Here is a 21,589-nt window from a genome sequence, read left to right on the forward strand (position 1 = left end):
CAAAAAGAGAAATTAATATTTATAAGAAATTAATATTTCTGTACATACCATTCATTTCAATTCCATGTTGTGTTTCCATTAGAATCTTCTGGCAATGTTTATCTTCAGCAGAATAAAACCTGCTCAATTGAAAATGATGCTCTTTTAATTTATTGAAAACCTACAAAATAAAAGGGATATAATCTTATAATTAATTTTTTTTTATGAGTGAAAGTTAAATAAATACTTTAAAAAAATAATAAACAACAAAACATATAAAGATAAAATTAATACAGAGTATATTTTCATTAAGCATGATTGAGGAAACCACTTCTTAATCATATTCGTTTATTTGTTTGTTTGACATTCAGTTTTTGAAGTCAGCATGGGTTGGAAGGGGAGTTATTTGAAGCAGGATTTTATGATTGGATACTCTTTTTGTCACCAACCTTTAGATGTTTTTTAAATGAGGGATGTTTTTTTCCCAGAGATCTTTGAATGTACAAAGTTACTAGTCGTGGCAACATACAGGAAATATCAACACTCATGCACATTTACACACGCGATACGCTTACTGTAGTTTATCAACCAAATCCACTCACAAAAATTTGGTTAGTTTAAGACAATAGAAGGCATTGAGTCATGGGTCTGATACTTAAACCTTATAGTTGTGAAGCAAACTTCTTATTCACACAACCGTATATAATATGCTAATATGATATTTTAAATACTATGCTAATGTTATGCTATTTCCACACCATTGAAATAAAGCTGAGGTTGTAGATACAAAGATATTACTGCAACTCATGAAAATTATCTTACAGAATATTAATCTGTCACTTTAGTATAATTGATATATATAGTCCAACATTTCTACATAGAATTGTCATTTAATTATGTTTACTCCAAGATATTGAGAGTCAGTCATATTTGTTACTTTTTTTCTTTGACTGAAAGTAATTCTCTCTTTTTTTTCTCTTCACATATACTTTTATGGTTTAAATGGTGTAAGAAGCTCCATGACTGTGTGTGTGTGTGTGTGTGTGTGTGTGTGTGTGTGTGTGTGTGTGAATAAAGTTATGGAGACAAGGTTGAAATTTCATTCATAACACCGTTGCTAATTCCTCTTTTCATTTTTCTATCAGTTTCAGTCCCTGGACTATGGCCATGCTGGGGCACAGCATTCAAGAATTTTACTTGATTATATCAAACACAGGTCTCTATTTATCAGATGGATACGGTTATCTTTTGAATGCACTGGTATACACAGAAGCAAATGCATACATGTGCACACACACAAATACACATATGGGCTTCCACACAGTTTCCATCAATCAAATTTCCCTCACAAGGCATTGGCCAGCTTCAGGAAACCACATTAGAAGACACTTGCTGAAAGTATGACCAAATTTTGGAACCACATGTCTGTGAAGGGAACATACTTGTGCCTATCATAAGTAACTTGGAATTAATGAATAATAAAAATAGTTTCATGCTTACCTGTTGTTCTGTAACCCAGTTATCCCATCCAGAAAAGGTACTTCGGTCTGCCAAGTTTATAGCACATACTGAATTCCCAGTAGTTTTCAGATTAAATGTAATATAATCATTCGGGTAGAGTGGTCCTTTTGGAATATCAAATTCTACCTAGATATGGAAAGAAAAATATTAATAAAAAATTAACTTTGTTAATGACATTATCTTTGTAAGTTAATATTACTGTAAATATTTATAATTTTTTTGTATGACATGTAAATATCAGTACTAAATAGCCTCCACTCCTCAAAGTTGACTGGACTCATGCCATCACCACTGATGTGTACCCAACTCATCGCATCACACTTGTGTTCCTACCAAATACTATACCCAGGACTTCTTTCTCAGAATGTCAGTCTTCTGGAATTACTTATCTATACATGTCTTTCCTAATCACTATGAATAGTTTTTTTCTTCTTAGAACATTGGCCCTGTGTATTCTCTTCTCTATTCATGTTTTTTTCTGTATGTATTGACTTGCAATACATTTTCAATGGAAAATTAATGGCCACAATTTCACCAGTCTTGGAGGAGGGACTGCAACAGTCATAGATAATACTTTTCCAACTAGACTCAGCAGGTAAAAAAAAAAAAAAGGCTGGGGCAGAAAATATCAATTCATATGTTCTCACACTTTTCAAAACTCACCTTTATGTATGCAAATATACACAAAGAATTAATTACTATGTATTTAAGAGATATACAGGGAGCTTACTTCATTTTTGAAACAGGAATTAACTGAAAACTCTTGGTAATCATCCACTAATTCTCCATTATCGTCAACCAAGTAGACCAAAATATAACTGAGTGGAGACATCTCAGGGATGATGTCGATATCAAATTCAAGTTTAGCCATAAAGGGTGCTGAATCAGATCTTCGATTATTTTCTGTAGAAAAATAAAATTTGTTGAAAGTAATTTGATTAAACATTTCTATATTTCATGTATTTTATAAATGGTAAATATAAATATATTTTTAAAAAGAGACATACCCCTTTTAGTATGCTTTTTGTTTTTGTAATTTATGTGTTTGTGTTTTGCGTCTTTTTGGTAACCGGGTGAAGATTGAGTTTGGTTAGAATATGGCATCATGGATAAAACTTCATCATCTGGATCAGCAGAAATTTTAAGGGAATTGTTAAAGTGTTCTTTTCTATAAACATAACGGTGATCAGCACGGAAAGCTATCTGACCATTGGCAACTATTTGACTTTTTGACATAACCTGGAAAACAGATAAAAGTTGAAAATATAAGGAGTAACAAATATACTTAAACTGGAAATTTTCTCAACACATTTCATCTTGTAATAAATAATTGCATATAGACTAGCAAGTTTATTAAAAATTTTAACAATTATTTATTTTTTTTATTACACATAAATGATAACCTAAAATTTAAGACATTAAAACTGACTTAGAAAAAAATACTTATATGGAGAATATATGATACATATCATGAGAGAAATTCAGTTATCGAGAAACTCTATGTGTATGTGTGAGTGTAGTGTGTGTATGTGTGTGTGTGTGTGTGTGTGTATGTGTGTGTGTACTTTTATTGCATAAGCAGGAAAAATGTGCTTACTACTTTATTTTATTGTTTGAAGCTAATGATTCATGTTACTATGATATGTCTTCAGAAGTCATCTTTATGAATCTTATAGTAATGATTTGGATAATAAGCAATTCTACTAACCTAACACACACACACACACACACACACACACACACACACACACACACACACACACACACACACACACACACACACACAAGGAACAGTTGAAATGGCAGTTTATTATCTCTGGGGCTGCATTAAAGAAGTTACAGATACTCACCAAATAATAAAGGTTGATTCTTTCCCTGAGTGTTGCTGTGTATAAAATATTAAGATTCAGCTTTGAATGGCACCGGAGATTTTTTTCTAATGGTTTAATCTGAAGGTATTTACCCATTCTTGAAAACCACTGTTTCACAGTGAATGTATCAATTGGTGTGTACATATAGTGATGGCTGTCCTCATTGACAAAAGTCCCATTAATGGATCGAGCCTGAAATAATTTATAATGTATTAACAGATGAAACAATCAGCTCATGCATATGTATGAGAAGATATTACTTTCACTGACTAACAACTAAAATGCCTGGTATTTGCTCTCTAGAGCCTGTTTTTACTTTCTTCATAGCTTAAATGAAATATGAAATTAAGATGGTTAATAATTTTATGGCACAAACTTTCCAAACAAGCCAATATTAAGCATGTAAGTATAGGGTTAACAAATAAAAATAGATCACTAGGTTTCAATATTTCATGTAAACATCTAAATTTGAAGACACCCATCTCCCAAACCTATGAAAAAATAAAAAATGGATCATTCAAAACAAAATTTTAAAATATGTGTATCTTGGTCCAACAAATTCTGATATTTATATCTTATCTGTATTTTGATTTTATCAAAGAATAAAAACAGTGAGCTGGCTGAATCATTAGCATGCGAATTAAATGCTTAGTTGGCATTTCTTCTGACTCCTTACATACTGAGTTTAAATTCTGGTGAGGTCAGCTTTGCCTTTCATCCCTTTTCAGGCTTCATAAAAAAAGTACCAGTCAAGTACTGAGGTCAATGTAATTGATTTACCCTCTCCCTCTAAACTTGCTGGCATTGCACCAGAAGGATAACCTTGTGATGGACTGGCATCCCTTTCAGAAGTCAGTCTTGAAGTCTCAGCTTAAATGCCTTGAAAATCCTCTGAGATGTTTGGGCTTCAAGAGCAAATAGGCTTGAGGCAGATTTATGTTCTAAACACTAGCTTAATATGATGGTGTTTGGAACATAGCTGTGGGCTTAACACACTAATGACAAAGTTAGTCATTTTACTAAATCCCATCAAATTGTTGAATATTTTCAAATTTAATTATGATACAGTAGTATTATATAAGAAATATTATATAAGTAGTATTGTTTGTTGTTGGCACTCCGTCGCTTACGACGTTGAGGGTTCCAGTTAATCCGATCAACAGAACAGCCTGCTCGTGAAATTAACGTGCAAGTGACTGAGCATTCCACAGACATGTGTACCCTTAACGTAGTTCTCGGGGATATTCAGCGTGACACAGTGTGACAAGGCTGGCCCTTTGAAATACAGGTACAACAGAAACAGGAAATAAGAGTGAGAGAAAGTTGTGGTGAAAGAGTACAGCAGGGTTCGCCACCATCCCCTGCCGGAGCCTCGTGGAGCTTTAGGTGTTTTTGCTCAAGAAACACTCACAACGTCCAGTCTGGGAATCGAAACTATGATCCTATGACCGCGAATCCACTGTCCTAACCACTGGGCCATTGCACCTCCACATAATCAGTATTATAAAAGCAGTATATTTCATTTGAAATATGTTCACAAAAGGGTTAAGTCTCATATCCAAAGATATAGCGAAACTTAGAAAATGGAAACAAAATTAGCAGATATGTAGTCTGAATGCTTAATCCAATTGGCAGTTTACTCTTACATTTAAGAAAACATTTTGAAAATTAAAGAAGAATAGAACATAATATTGTTACCTGAAGTACAAATTCTTCAGTATATTTATCAAAGTGGTCAATGGTAAAATCTATTTCTCCATTCTCATTGGAAGTGAAAATACCAGCAAGTTCAATGTCATTGACAAAGTCAACAGCTGTGACTTCTATAACTTCTCCTGCAGCAATACTGTTGTCAGGTTTGGAAACTAAAACCTGAAAATAAAATAAAATGTGTATAATTTTAAAGAAAGCTATAAAATGGATGTAACTGTTTTGTAATAAGACCATGTGTTTAATGGGATGTAACATTTAACATAGTTCATAAAAAAATCATTTCTTCCTCTAGTCCTTTTGATAATATGAAGGCAAGATTTGATGACTAATAGAACTACCAATCATTTTTGGCTTCCTTTCAGAATTACTGCAGTTCTGTCCAACTTTCTGAGACAATTTCTCTTAAAACTGTCTCCTATGTTTTCTTATTCATTATTATTATTTATCTATTTATTTAATTTTTCCACAGGGTTTTTGGCTTTATAACCAACCCACATGTATAAGAAATGTAATGCTGTGTAACGCTAAGTCACTAGCTGTGACCGTAGATGACTAGCTGAAATTGAGTTGGCAAGCTGGTAGAATTATTAGTATGCTGGGTAAAGTGTGCAGCAGCATTTCATCCATCTTTGCGTTCTGAGTTCAAATTCCACCAAGGTCAACTTTGCCTTTCATTCTTTTGGGGGGGTCGATAAAATAATTAAAATAATTACCAGTTGATAAATAATTACCAAATAATTTGGGGTTGATGTAATTGGCTTACCCCATCTCCTGAAATTATTGACCTTGTACCAAAATTTGAAATTGATATTAATGATGAGGGTAATGATTGTCTCTATTATCATTATTATTTGTTGTGAAGGCGGCAACCTGGCAGAATCGTTAGCGCACTGGATGCAATGCTTAGTGGTATTTCGCCTGTCGCTACGTTCCGAGTTCAAATTCCACTGAGGTTGACTTTGCCTTTCATCCTTTCGGGGTTGATAAAATAAGTACCAGTTGAACACTGGGGTCAATGTAATCAACTCATCCCCCACTTTCCCCAAGCTGCCCTTGTGGCAAAAATTTGAAATTATTATTATTTGTCGCTAACATTTTACTCTTTTCAGTTTGCTTGCATAAGTTGCATTGAGTTAACAGTAATATTTATATTGATGCTCCCACATCAATATAAATAAAGATGCTAACATTACATGAATGTTAGGGCTCTTTATCCTCAGATCTTCTCTCACTGAGATAGCCTATGAACAAAGGAGTGCCAAATGTTATCATTTCAACCTTCTCTGAAATCAGAATATCTAGGACCACATTCTCCAATATGTCCTTCCCACTTTTTGTTTTTCAAAAGTGTAGTAGTGATCTGAGAAACATTTGGCTGCGAGTTTGAGCAAACCAAATGACCATGTAAAGACTCCTTCACTCGCTAACACTAAGAATATGTGTAATATTTAGGTACTCCTTAGGGCAGTGAACTGGCAGAGTTGTTAGTACACAAGGCAAAATGCTTAGGAGCATTTCATCCATCTTAATGTTCTGAGTTCAAATTCAGCTGAGGTTGACTTTGCTTTTCATTCTTTCAGGATTGATAAAATAAGCACCAGTTGAACACTGAGGTCGATTGTAATCAACTTAACTCCTTCCCTGAAATTGTTGGGCTTGAACCAAAATTTGAAACCAACATTTAGGTACCCTTTGCCATCTCGGTGATAACAGTTACAATAAAATAGGAAATGAAATAATCAGATTTAAATCAAATTAATCATCAGAATTGTTCTGGAAGTGAAGAAAAAGTATCAAACCTTCCCATAGTAAGTGAAACCAGGCTTGAAATATCCTTGAGAAAATTTTAGGTCAATTTTTACATATTCATTCTTTATCTCTGGTCCATAAACTGTTGAATTGACAACCATTTCTGTATAAAATGAAAAAAAATATTTATTGCTGGGAAACATCTTTTTACAGTTGGATGCTTTCTCTGTTGTTAGCTATTCAACTGTTAAATAGAAGTGGAACCTGTTGTAACCCAGGCAGACAAATGTAAACAGAGTAATGTGTCTTGTCTACGTATACAGTTAAATGGCAGATATAAGTTTTAAAATTGTAACCATATGTCTTCTCTTGTTCTGTTTAGTCCAGGATGGAGAATCGCTGAAGCGGTCACAGGTGTGTAATGAAAGATTTCCACACAATGGACATAGAATAAGAACAATAATAAACAAGTGAAGAACGAACATGTTGTGCATGTGCTTATTTGACAAAATAGATAAAAAATGACCATCCCAAAATACAACAATATCTGTTTCAACACACGATTTCACATCCCGACTCTTGCAAAACAAATGCATAAACATAAATTCCATTATGCATATATGTATGTATATATGTGTGTGCGTGTGTGTGTGTGTGTGTGTGTGTGTGTGTGTGTGTGTGTGTGTGTGTGCGTGCGTGTGTGTGTGTGTGTGTGTGTATAAAATTAACAGAATGAGATAAAAATCTAAGGCTGTGAAAGATTTCAAAACATTTATAAAGAGGAGGTCTTACAGCTGTTTCCAGGATAATTTATACATCCCTTGATTGGAGACGGTGTGAGAAAAAAGTTAAGCAATTGTTATTCTAGAGAAGATATGAAATAGAGAGTGAAGTGGAGGAATGAAAACAGGCATAAGATATGCAGGGATATTGTATCTGCAGTTCCATTATATAAGCAGAATGGTACTGCAGATTCCTGTTTTCATTCCTCCACTTCACTCTCTATTTCATATCTTCTCTAGAATAACCATTGCTTAACCTTTTTCTCGCACTGTCTCCAATGAAGGGATGTATAAAATATCCTGGAAACAGCTGTAAGACCTCTTTATAAATGTTCTGAAATCTTTCACAGCCTTGGATTTTTATCTCATTCTGTTAGCTTTTTATATATATATATATATATATATATGCATGCTAATATATGACCTACATTGGACTCCTCATTCGCATAATCACCAAACCTGGAGCTTAACTATAGTCTGTCCATAGCACTTACTCAGCCTTACCCGACACCTTTGGGTCTTCTTGACACCATTACATCTCATAACCTCAATCATCATCATCATCATCATCATCATCGTTTAACGTCCGCTTTCCATGCTAGCATGGGTTGGACGATTTGACTGAGGACTGGTGAAACCGGATGGCAACACCAGGCTCCAGTCTGATTTGGCAGAGTTTCTACAGCTGGATGCCCTTCCTAACGCCAACCACTCAGAGAGTGTAGTGGGTGCTTTTACGTGTCACCCGCACGAAAACGGCCACGCTCGAAATGGTGTCTTTTATGTGCCACCCGCACAAGCCAGTCCAGGGGCACTGGCAACGATCTCGCTCGAAAATCCTACAGGAGCCAGTCAGGCGGTACTGGCAACGGCCACGCTCAAAATGGTGCATCTCATGTGCCACCCGCACAAGAACCAGTCCAGGGGCACTGGCAACGATCTTACTTGGCTTGCCGGGTCTTCTCATGCACAGCCCATTTCCAAAGGTCTCGGTCCGTAGTCATCGCCTCGGTGAGGCCCAATGTACGAAGGTCTTGCCTCACCACCTCAGCCCAGGTCTTCCTGGGCCTACCTCTTCCACGGGTTCCCTCAACTGTTAGGGTGTGGCACTTTTTCACGCAGCTATCCTCCTCCATTCTCACCACATGTCCATACCAGCGCAATCGTCTCTCTTGCACGCCACAACTGATGCTTCTAATGTTCAGCTTTTCTCTCAAGATACTTACACTCTGACGGGTATTCACATTGACATTACACATCCAACGGAGCATACTGGCTTCATTCCTTGCGAGCTTACGTATGTCCTCAGCAGTTACAGCCCATGTTTCACTGCCATGTAGCATGGTTGTTCGTACGCATGCGTCATACAGTCTGCCTTTTACTCTGAGTGAGAGTCCCTTTGTCGCCAGCAGGGGTAAGAGCTCTCTAAACTTTGCCCAGGCTATTCTTATTCTAGCAGCTACACTTTCAGCGCACCCACCCCCACTACTAACTTGGTCGCCCAGATAGCGGAAGCTATCGACTACCTCTAGTTTTTCACCCTGGAATGAGATAGAAGTTGTTTCCTGTTTGTTTGCAGTCTTTATTGCACCTGAACATCTGCCACAAACAAAAACTAACTTGCTAGTTAACCTGCCTTTGATGTTGCTGCACCTCTTATGTGTCCATAGCTTGCACCGGGTACATCTTATAGAGTTACTATCTACTCCTTTTCTACATACTGAGCAGGGCCATCTACCTGAAGGGGTTTGTGTTTTATCTACCTTCCTACTTATTAGGATTTTGGTTTTAGCTAGGTTGACTCTAAGGCCCTTCAATTCTAGACCTTGCTTCCACACCTGAAACTTCTCCTCTAGTTCTGATAGTGACTCCGCAATTAGGGCAAGGTCATCAGCATAGAGGAGCTCCCAGGGGCAACCTGTCTTGAACTCCTCTGTGATTGCCTGGAGGACTATGGTAAATAATAGGGGGCTGAGGACGGAACCTTGGTGGACCCCTACCTCTACCCGGAATTCATTGCTGTACTCATTTCCAACCCTCACCTTACTGGCAGCATCTCTGTACATGGCTCGCACAGCTCTCACTAACCATTCTTCTATCCCAAGTTTCCTCATTGACCACCAGATAAGGGATCGGGGGACCCTGTCAAAGGCTTTCTCCATGTCAACGAAAGCCAGGTACAGAGGTTTATCCTTAGCTAGGTATTTCTCTTGCAACTGTCTCACTAGAAATAAGGCATCAGTAGTGCTTTTACCTGGCACGAACCCAAACTGCATCTCATCTAAATTGATTCGCTCCCTAATTAGTTGGGCTATGACCCTCTCTGTAACTTTCATAACCTGATCTAACAGCTTGATGCCTCTGTAATTATTTGTATCTAAAGCGTCCCCTTTACCTTTGTAGCAGTTGACTATGATGCTGCTACACCAGTCATAGGGTATGACTCCTTCGTGTATCACCTGGTTCGTAATACGGGTGACTAGGCTATATATATATATATATATATATATATATAGCATTATTGAAGTCAAGAAATATGATGGAGAAGTCAAGTTTAGGGTATCAAAATAAGTCAAGTTACTTTATTTGCTTCAGTTTATCCAACCAGAATTATTAAAATATTCTAAATAAGGAAAATAAAAATCAAATCAAATTGAGAATGTTTACTTCAACCGAGAAAAAGATGAATGACTCTTACTTGTTTCTACATCAGTAACTGAAGCTGTGATTTCAAGGAAGGCATCTTTCAAAGAATACTTGTTCAAAGATAAACCAACTTCTGATGTATTGACAGAAAAATTATTGCAGCCACATATCTAAAAAATAAATTTAGATTTAAATTTTTTTAGAAATGATAATTTGTGTGTTTTCTGTTTTGAGGAAAGTATAATTCATTTATAATATAACTGTACAATACAAATTTGATCAAGCAACATAAATATGAACAAATGAAATAATTTACACATGAAAGAGTTTTTTTTTCAACATATTACCTAATTAAAACATAATAGGGTTAAACACTAGGGGTTGAACAATATAGCATAGAATCTCTCTGCATTAAGCAGGAAAGTATTTTGGGGAATGACACCTGCTTCCCCTATTGTATACCTGCATAATGTAGAGTGGGGCTTAATTTAAAAAATGATATCTTGTAACACATTCACAATGGCGTTACTGATATTGAGCTAGCGAGTAAGAAGACATTTCAGAATTAAAATTACATTAAGACAAATAGAATATAAGTGAAGCCCATTTCACATAGACAAATGTTTATAAAAGGATGAATGAGGACAAGAACACTATAAGACGATCAATGACCAGTGCTAGTTCACAAGAACTCGGTGCTAAACTATATATGGAGTTGAACTGTTTATAATGATGATGAATGGATGACATGTCATATAAGTGGTGTTTCAGATAATAGTTCCTAATTTTTGTCTTATCTGTGTTATTTTATGTGTATACACATAAGTACAACTGTTTATATATACATACACGTGTGTGAGTCTCTCTCTCTCTCCCTCCCTTCCTTTTCTTTCTCTTATCTCTCCCTCCCCTCTCTCTTTCCCCTTCTATTCACTCTATCTCCTCTCTCTTCTCTATCTATCTATCTATATAAATATGTGTGTGTGTATCTCTCTCTCTCTCTCTCTCTCTCTCTATATATATATATATATATATATATATATATATATATAAGGATAAAGAGAGCAATGGTAAGGTTGGAAATATATTTTATGGATAGAGTCTTACAGCTGTTTCTGGGAAGATCCAGTACTTCCCTTCATCGGAGATTATAACTAGTCGGTATACACCACTTACTCGGTATTACCTGTATCCTTTTGGGTTTGGTTAAATCCAATACCCTCCTCAACCTTGTATATATGTTTTTATATATATATATATATACATATATATATATATATATATATATATACACACACACACACACACGAGAGGTCAGTCAGGTGGTACTTGCAACAGCCATGCACAAATGGTGTTTTTTACGTGCCACCGGCACAAGTGCCAGTAAGGTGACACTGGTAACGATCACGCTCAAATGGTGCTATTTACGTGCCTACCGGCACAGAAGCCAGACAGCTGCTCTGGTTTTGATCCTGCTCGGATGGTGCTGTTAGCGCTCCACTGGCATGGGTGCCAGTCAACAAATTTATATAGACAGACACATGTCTATGTGTGTGTGTGTGTCCTTGGTGCCTGAAGCTCACAAACAAAATGAGATCCTCTGATCCATATTCATGAATAGGACTCCCAAATATGTAGCAGATCAAACCATGGCAACCCACCCAAAGCACATCAACATAAAACACACACACACACCTAAAAATATACAAGTGTATGTATCTCTCTTTCTCTCTATCTGTGTGTGTGTGTGTATATATATATATATATATATATATATATATATATATATATATATATATATATATATATATACACATACACACACACACATACATACTTACACATGCATGCACACAAACACACACACACACACACACACACACACACACACACACACACACACACACACACACACACACACACACAGACATGCATATATGTGCACACATACACATACATTTATTTAAACCTTATGTAGGTCCTTTTTATACAAAATGTAGTCTTGAATGTGAAAACCAGAAATTTGGATACTTTCTTATTTACATCATGTGTTTTTTTAAAGCATCCAATGGGTTATTTAATTTAGTAATAATGATTTCTTAGATAGATATGCCACTCCACATTTGTGATGGGAGGGAAAATGGCTATGTATTTACATCTGGGAACTGAGAAAACAGTAACTTATTTTTTTACATCATTTTATATCATTTTTGTTGTTTCTAGTATGTGGTTTCCTTTCTTTGCCCAATTTATTCTCAATTAGACTTCAGTATCAAGTGACAATAATTTACTGTATATCATCTTGGCTAGATAACTTATCAAATTCTCTTCACCATCCATATGTTGTTGTTTAACCCCAGGCCAGACCTGATGGTGTAGATATAAAATGAAAGGCATTCTTGTTATGTCCATCCAGTGTTATTTCTTTCAACTATACTTTATAGTAATTTTTAGTAATGTCAGAGCAGTAAATATACTGACACATCACACATAATATAAAAGTACTTTTTACAACAGCAGAAGACACTTGCCAAAGATGCAAGCACAGTGGGATCAAACCCAATTTACAATCAGATAGTTGCAAAGTGAATTCCTTAAACACTTAACTCTTCCTGTCAATCTATCTCCTGAAGAAACCATAAAATGTGGCATATTTACCCCCATGTCTTAGGTATATTATTCTTATTCATTAACCCCTGGTCAGCCCTATGACCAAAGGCGCCCTAGATATGACCATCCTATCTTTTGTTTTTAGCAGGTCCAGCAATGGCTATTTTACTGTTTGTCTCTCAAGATTTTAATTATTATAGAATTAAGCTTCAATTTATTGCATTAATTCAGCATTCAAATTTGTGTCTTAACAAAAGGAGTTTCCAAACGTGTTTTGTGCTAAGTCAGACAGTATTTGTAAAGGAATACGCAAAAGTATACATTTAAAGCTCTATGAAATATTACTTGTATATTTATTAAAATGTTTATATTCCATTCCATGAACAACAATGCTGCAGGTTTCCAGCATGTCATTCACTGGTTCACTGCATTGACAATGGTGAGAGTAATAAGTGGTATCTGTGCAATGCAGGCAGAACAAATATTACAAAAGATTTTTTATTTGTAACCATTAGTTTATTTGTTTTCTAACCAATTTTCATGTTTTACAGATATACATCCTATATGGATCCAGATATGGATCCTATATAATGCCAACCATCCATTCCAGTCACTCCTCTTAACAATGAAGTCACCTTGTTATATGTAATGATCATTGTATCTATCTAACACATAACTATTTTCTCAGTTTACTTTCACCTAATCAATCACCATAGCATATATAGGATTTTAATATATAGGATTTTAATCCTATGTAACTCATTCCTCTCCACACACATCATTTAGTAAAAATAAATAAATACTTTTGAAAATTTCAATTCTAGATTAAAATATTGATAAGCAACTTACTAGTTTAAGCTACTTAAGATTGATATTAATTTTATTTTAATTGTTTAAAATTTGATTTTTAAAAAAATACTATTTTCATTGATTCCCAAACTTTAGGAAACAGTTGTTGGGAAGGATATTGACAAAATATTTTAGCTTAAAGAAAGAAATCAATATATTTACTATCCTGATCACAGTGAATATGGAATGGGTTAGAATTTGATTCAGTTAGTATGACAGAATACTTCACCAACTTTTATAAATGTAAAGATAGCAAGAACAGAAATCCATATGCAGATGGTAAACATACCATCAGTGTTTGTATAAATATATAAGGAATGCAGAAAACAATCAGTATTTATGCTTTATACAATGTACATGTGTTTTAGAAGACTAGCAAAACATCAATCACATGAGCATAAACACAGGAGTCTATGCACCAGCCTATCAAGAGTTATAAAGATTATTTACCCACATCAGAGAAAAGTACAGTGTAGAACTGATCTGTAGTACCCATACCTTTTGGTAATGTGTTGCACCTTCCAACACATCTGGACTGTATGTGTATGTATATATTCTTTTCTACACAAGGCACAAGGCCCGAAATTTTTGGCGAGGTGGCCAGTCAATTAGAATGACTCCAGTGCGCAACTGGTACTTAATTTATCGACCTCGAAAGGATAAAAGGCAAAGTCAACCTCAACGGGTGTACGTATATATTCTATTACAGGTATTCCCTGCTTTATATATATGTTGAGTTTCTAAGAAATCTTACCATATTATAGAATTTTATAATGCAAAACCTATTTCCCCAGTAAAGCTGATGATCATAAATTTCTATGTAACATAAAATCAATGGGTAAATAAGTATCATGGTATGGAATTCCATATTTTAACAAAATTTTCAGGAATACCACACTACTGTAATGCAGGGGTGTCCATAATTTCTTTTTAACTTCTTCCCTTAATCTGTTTTTGTATAATAAAAAGATCTACAGTGTCACAACTCAAAAATTATTTCTGGTCCTGTCAATATTTTCGTTGTAATCCAAATATTTCTAATTGTTTCACTCCGTATTGCCATTCATATCGCCTCCATCTCGGCTACCATTTTTTAATTCAATATACTTTATTACTTTTTAACCAAGCATGCATTATGCTTTTTCCCACAACATGCATTATTACTGCTTAATCTAACCTGTGTTATCACTTTTCAACCTAGCACGCACTGTTGCTTTTTAACCCAGCCAACATTATCAGTTTTCTAAATCAAATATTTATAACATTCACTCTTACATATTCACAACTTCATACTTCTGAGACACCAAAACAAATTGTAATTACATTGTAAACACAGTTCAATCAATGAACAGGAACATTGTAAATTAGATGTAATAAAGATTTACATTATGCATGCGTGCACACACACACACAAATTGGTTTCTATAGCAGGACAATAAGAGAGTATTTACCTCAGCATGGTAAGTTGCACAGGGTCTTTCATCCTCTTCATCAGTTGTACGGATGCAGATCTTACTTTCCATTTGTCCCTGTATTTCTTTCCCTTGAGAATAGCTCAAAACACGAAACAACAATAATATATAAATATAAGGCAATATGAAGTCCAGAAGTTAAAGTATGGAATAACATTTTGTTTTAATTTGTATTTTAAAAGTGAAAGAAAAAAACCCCAAAAAACCCAGAATAATGAAGAATTTAATAAGATAGTGAATCCTTTACCTTTAGGTCATGGGTGATAAGTCAATGAGAAAGATTCAATTTTAGAAAGTATAAAATATCTGATTCTATGACAGGACAATATGTTAAATATTTTACTCTGATGTATGTAAATGGAAAGGAAGTAGAAGTTGATCTGCAAACTACAATGTCATGAAAGATTAAACAATTATATAATACTCGGCAATTGTAAATTGAGCTCCATCTATAGCAATATGGATTAGGCTGTTGATTGTAGTAGATATATCAAGAACTGTAAGAGGTTCATATAGGCTGATGCTTAATTTCAACTGCAATAACTGGATAAAGCTAAATCTTTTTCTAGATAAAACATAATATTCCCAAATTTTATTTGTAATGTACTTTGCTCTTGAGAACTAGATGAACTAAAGTGCAAAGAATTAAAGGTACAGTCCCATAATGAAATACTTAACTCAAAGTCTTCAAACCAGTAGTATCATACTTAATTTTGTTTCAAAATTAACAGGTAGGAGTTCTTTGGGAAGAGAGTAGAACAGTTTAGTTAGTGCTAGTGAAGAGATGGTTTATTAGGCCAGCACTCTACTGATTCAGCAACATGTAGCTTTTCCCTGTTGCATGAAAGCCTTATAAAATTCAAGAAAATAGCACAAGGTGACAGTGGTGATGGTGATGGGATGTTTAGCTCTCTATAAACTTATGAAAACTTTAGAAATAGACAAGAATCTAAATCATGTTATCAGTTACAAAGATCTTCTAAAAGAATTGACTTCAAAATGCAGAAACAAAAAACAAAAAGAGGTGGAGTGTAATAGTTTGAAGTCAAATCTAAAACAAAACAAAACAACATATCACTAAGCATTATGTAACTTGTCTTTCAAAACATACCCATGCTTATTTCTAATAATAATAATAAATGATTAAATAAAGTAACAGATTAATTTCTTTATCAATACAAAAGACATAACAAAAAATAATGGAAAGAAAAAGAAGTTTAATGTAAATAAACATTAGAAGACAATAAACTAGTTGAAGATGATTCACATGTCAAAAGATGTATGTGTCAGTGTGTATTTATTATGGAAGGAAGCAGATGAGAACAGATGGAAGTGATCATCAGTTCAAATTTTTGTTAACTAGTTCTTTTTTCTTTTTTAAATTTCAGTTGGGAGTGGGACTTATTTTATTTGTTTGTTTTTTCTTTCTTTTATTTCTATTTGTTTCTTATTCCATTTTATTTTATTATTTTATTGTTAAGTAGCTGAAGACTCAATGAGAAATACACTACAAACAACAGTACTGCTGTCGCAATAACAATAATGATTTTTAATACCACAATAATAATAATAATAATGGCTTCAAATTTTGGCACAAGGCCAGCAACTTCTGGGGAGGGGTTAAGTCGAATATATTGACCCCCAGTGCTCAACTGGAACTTACTTTATCAACCTCAAGAGGATATAAGACAAAGTCAATCTTGATGGAATTTGAACTCAGAACATAAAACCAGAGGAGATACTACTAAGTATTTTGTCCAGCATGCCAACTGTAGATTTGTGGTGCATATAAGCACTCTTGTTTATATCACTAGTGAGATCAACCGCTGCTGGGACTACCAGATTACATGATTTTGGCCTTCCTTAGCTTTGTCAATGGTAACATCACATGACTGGCTTCCTCAAAATTTCTGACAACCAAATTTCACTAATAAGGTCTGACTAAACAAAGGATGTAGCAGAAATTCCTTGCCGTGTTGGGCAGTGGGATCAAATTTGCAAACATATAATGCTAAAGTGAACTTCTTAAATTTGTAGCTAAATGAGGTCAGTAACATTTTAAAAAAGAATAAAGCTTATGCACATGATTGAGGAGTAAATTATAGTCTACCTCTACAGAAAGAAATTAACCGAAAGATAAACTAAAAGCAGAATATGTAGGAAAAAAGCTAAAAGAAAGTTAATTTTAATATGTTAAATGGTACTTGTATCACTGGTGGTTCATCACAAACTTCACAAAACCACCATTTGCACCACCAGTGGTACATTTTCATAATTTGAGAAAATATTTTATTCTGTATTTTTGACCAGGTTTCAAGAATATTTAAATAACACGAGTGCTAGATATTAAAGTTTAATTATGAAATATTATAAAAATGCTAAAAAAAAAAAAAAAAGTTATATTCCCTTGTTAATTAAACAGCATCCAGTGTGACAGCACCAAATTTGTGGTGCCACCATCAATAAGCTCCAGTAACAAGTCATGTCAATTATTGTTAAATGACACTCATAGTTCATGCATATTGTCAGGAATGATGATGATGATGATGATGATTATTATTATTGCTTTTAATATAAGCACAAGGCCCATTTTGTGGAGAAGAAACAGTTTGTAATATTGACCAATAGCAGGACTTATTTCACTGAACCCCTCCCACCCTCACTGAAAGATGAAAGGCAAATTTATGCTGGCAAGATTTGAACTTAGAACATGAAAAGATCAAAACTGAACAACACAAGGAATTTTGTCCATTGCTGCAACCAGTTTTGCCAATCCACCACTTTAGCATCTCATGCCCATTTTAAAATACTTTTTTTTGTACATATATGGTAAAGCATAAAAAAAAAAGAAAAAGAAAAGAAGAAGAAAGTAATGTTTTATGAAAAACATATGTTGGGTTTAAATAAGAACATCACTGGATGGCAAACAGAACAGTCAGTGACATGTTAAGAGCTTTGTATGGGTTGTATGGCAATAAGAATCACAGAAACTGGGCTTGCAGAGGTGGTGGCAGTGGGGATAGATGGATGTAGGAGTGGTGGTCATGCAGAGAGAGAGATAGAGAGAGAGAGAGAGAGAGAGAGAGAGAGAGTGGAATAGGAGAAAGAGAAAGGGGGGAACTTGTGTGTATGTGTAGGGGAGTCAAGGTGGGATGGGGAAGAGGTTGAAAGTCAGCAGGAAGAAATAAGCTGACAGTGTTTTATGTGTGTATGTGTGTGTGTGTGTATGTGTGTGTGTGTGCATGTGTGTGTGTATGTGTGTGTGTGTATGTGTGTGTGTGTGTATGACCATGTGTGAGTTACATTTATGATGCAGAGTGGAGGTGGGGATAAATAAATCTTCATGTGTGTATGTATGTGTGTTACACAAACTTACACACACACACATACATGATGTATATGGCCATGTGTGAGCAATATTTTTGTCTGTGAACGAGTGATTGAATGTGTGTGTGTGTGTGTGTGTGTGTGTGTGTGTGTGTGTGTGTGTGTTCATATGCACATGTGTGTATGCATATGAACACACACTCACACACACATGCACTGGTTTGAATCAGTAACTGTGTGGGTGAGTGTATACACATCCATCAAACAGAACAGCTCTGTAAACAGATATATCACCAAAAGGAGATTATAATGTTAACTGGAGAGGGATGGAGGTAATGTTAAAATCAAAAATAAAACAAAACCAATAAATAAATAAAATAACAATAATAAATGAATAAATAAACCACAAAAAAGTACTTAAGGAAGGATGTAACAAAAAAATAAAAAATAAAATGAAGGGGCACCAGAGAAATAAAGACGAAAGATTCAAAAGAAGTAAAAACAAGAAACTACCATGGAAGACAAAAGCTTATTAAAGAGAAATTTATCACTATTTAGGTAATATATTTTTGGTGTATAAAGAAGGATAAGTTCTTATATACTGTCAAATAGATTGTTTGTTTAGTTTGAAAGCAAAGAAGAAACAAAAAATGTTCTCACCACTCAAAAAATAATAATCAAAAACAAACATGTAACAAAGAAAAAAACCTAAAGACTTATAATGATGAGGAGAGATACTTGAAGGAAAATTAGGCTCCATGTTAAACTAAATGTATGTTGTGAATGATAGAATTTGTATTAACTGACTTCTTTTTTTTTTGTCTCTTAATTTTTAAGTGACAGGGTGGATGGGACTGTATATCATAAAAACATTTCCAAGGAATGAACAAATAGGTGCAGGAGTGGCTGTGTGGTAAGTAGCTTGCTTACCAACCACATGGTTCTGGGTTCAGTCCCACTGCGTGGCACCTTGGGCAAGTGTCTTCTACTATAGCCTCGGGCCGACCAAAGCCTTGTGAGTGGATTTGGTAGACAGAAACTGAAAGAAGTCCATCGTATATATATATGTATATACATATATATGTGTGTGCGTGTGTGTGTGTGTGTGTGTGTTTGTGTGTCTGTGTTTGTCCCCCCAACATCACTTGACAACCAATGCTGGTGTGTTTGCGTCCCCATAACTTAGCAGTCCGGCAAAAGAGACTGATAGAGTAAGTACTAGGCTTACAAAGAATAAGTCCTGGGGTCGATCATCAAAGAACTTGCAAGACAAAAACCACTCAACTGGGAGGTGGGGAGCATTATTGAAGGAGGTCTTTGGACTGTGCTTGCATTTCAGGAAATTCCTGCTGGCCTATTGGAGCTCACAAGATAACACGGTCACTTATGATCAATAGCCAAAGGGATACAATCTCTTGTTGACACTGAGTAGCGAGGTCCGTCCCCACTCTATTTTCTAGAGAGGACACTCACTAGAGAGACTATAAGCCAACACGTTTGGGATCTGATGATATGCTGTAATGCTAAGCACTTTATGGATGTGAAACCCAGGGTAATCCCATAAACCAGCCTTACCTAACTTTATTTACTGATGAAGGGTAAAGACCCAGAAACCATGGTCTACTGGTCTTGCCAAGCTGGAGGGGAGTGATTTGCTCCCTTACTCACAACATATTGGACACAGGTTGTGTGTCGTTAACTAACAGCAAAAAACGTTTTCCTGGGGTTAAAATGTAGTAACATAGTTCTTTATAGAACAGCCATGTTATAGTGGCAAAAAAAATGTTACCATTTATATTTATATATACATATATTTGTATATTCTTCAATTATATTGTAGGGTAGACCAAATGCTTGTGAGTTGATATGGTAAATGGAAACTGAAAAAAGACCTCCATATGTATGTATGCTTATATATATATGTGTGTGTGTGTATGTACATACATATATATATAAATGTGTACGTGTGTGTGTGTGTGTGTGTGTGTGTGTGTGTGTGTGTGTAAGTGTGTATACACACATGCATTATGTAGGTGATATTTTCATTACAACCATATCTGATTCTTCAAGTGCTTCAATTCTGTGTGTGTACATATGTTTACTAGATTCCTGACAATAATCAATGGTTTTTCCCATTGCTTTGATGTGCCATTCTCTATCAATAATAAAACTGCATTTTTGTTGACACGGGTATGCTAGTGTGTGTGTGTGTGTGTGTGTGTATACAGGAGGTGATTCACCCAGACTGTACAGAAATTCATGCCATGTGAAAGGCTTTAGGCAATAAAAAGATAAATGGAGGAACCTAAGTTTTCCCCTTTATCTTGGATACATTCAGAGTGAAGGTAGATGACCTCAAATTGTTTTATTTTCATTGGCTGGTTTGACCAGGTCAAAAGATGGAAAGACCCAAATTGAAAATATTACTTACAAGAATATTGAACTCAAACTTCTAAGCTGGACATATATATATATATATATAAGAAATTATTTTATAAGAAAGAAGAAACTACAAAAAAAACGAAGGGAGAAAATAAAATGTATGAGCATACTGACTGTGAACAAACTTTGACATCAAATCTTTTCGTGTTCACCAGAAGGTATGAGGGGCCTTCAATGGATACTTCAAATTTTGGCAAAACTGAAATCAAGAAAAAGGTTTAAGATTATATATAATAATTTTTATTTTGGATACAAATATATTGTTATGAGGTATAACTGACACCAACTGTTCAAGGAAATCATATATTTATTTTCTATTGTAGCTTTTGAACAATAGAATCTTTAGCTACAGTTTTCCACTGAGTCAATCACTGGTTCGCAGTATTTCTGACAATGAGGGTGACAAATGAAATTCTTGTAAATTGTTGCAGAACAAATATCTCACAGTGTTTATATCCTTGACTGATATACATTGGTAAAACACACATACATGAAATGTATAGCTCAGTGTTTAGACAACTGAAATTTTTGATCATATAGTTATGGCTTCAATTCTTGTTCTAGGAGGTTGCAATGAGTCCTTGAGCAATGTATTTTAATTCCTATTGCTCTAGTCCACTTAGCCGGC

The 21,589-nt window shown here is 34.9% G+C and overlaps 1 protein-coding gene across 2 annotated transcripts in view; it reads right to left on the minus strand.

Moving 5' to 3' along the window:
- LOC106869347 (alpha-2-macroglobulin-like protein 1) overlaps positions 1-21,589 on the minus strand; it is a 127,942-nt gene that overhangs the window by 37,976 nt on the left and 68,377 nt on the right. For both annotated transcript variants that reach the window (XR_016242352.1, XM_089354211.1), the window contains exons 7-16: positions 21,076-21,160; positions 15,172-15,274; positions 10,314-10,431; positions 6,884-6,996; positions 5,070-5,243; positions 3,351-3,563; positions 2,508-2,739; positions 2,231-2,403; positions 1,480-1,626; positions 49-160 (exon numbers count right to left, since the gene is read on the minus strand). Coding sequence is in view for 1 of the 2 variants with exons in the window: in XM_089354211.1 (XP_089210337.1) it covers positions 49-160; positions 1,480-1,626; positions 2,231-2,403; positions 2,508-2,739; positions 3,351-3,563; positions 5,070-5,243; positions 6,884-6,996; positions 10,314-10,431; positions 15,172-15,274; positions 21,076-21,160 (1,470 nt within the window). In the remaining variant the exon portion in view is untranslated. The remainder of the gene's footprint in view (positions 1-48; positions 161-1,479; positions 1,627-2,230; positions 2,404-2,507; positions 2,740-3,350; positions 3,564-5,069; positions 5,244-6,883; positions 6,997-10,313; positions 10,432-15,171; positions 15,275-21,075; positions 21,161-21,589) is intronic.

This window comes from Octopus bimaculoides, chromosome 6, assembly GCF_046866305.1.
Source record: "Octopus bimaculoides isolate indiv1 chromosome 6, ASM4686630v1, whole genome shotgun sequence".
NCBI classification, from domain to species: Eukaryota; Metazoa; Mollusca; class Cephalopoda; order Octopoda; family Octopodidae; genus Octopus; species Octopus bimaculoides.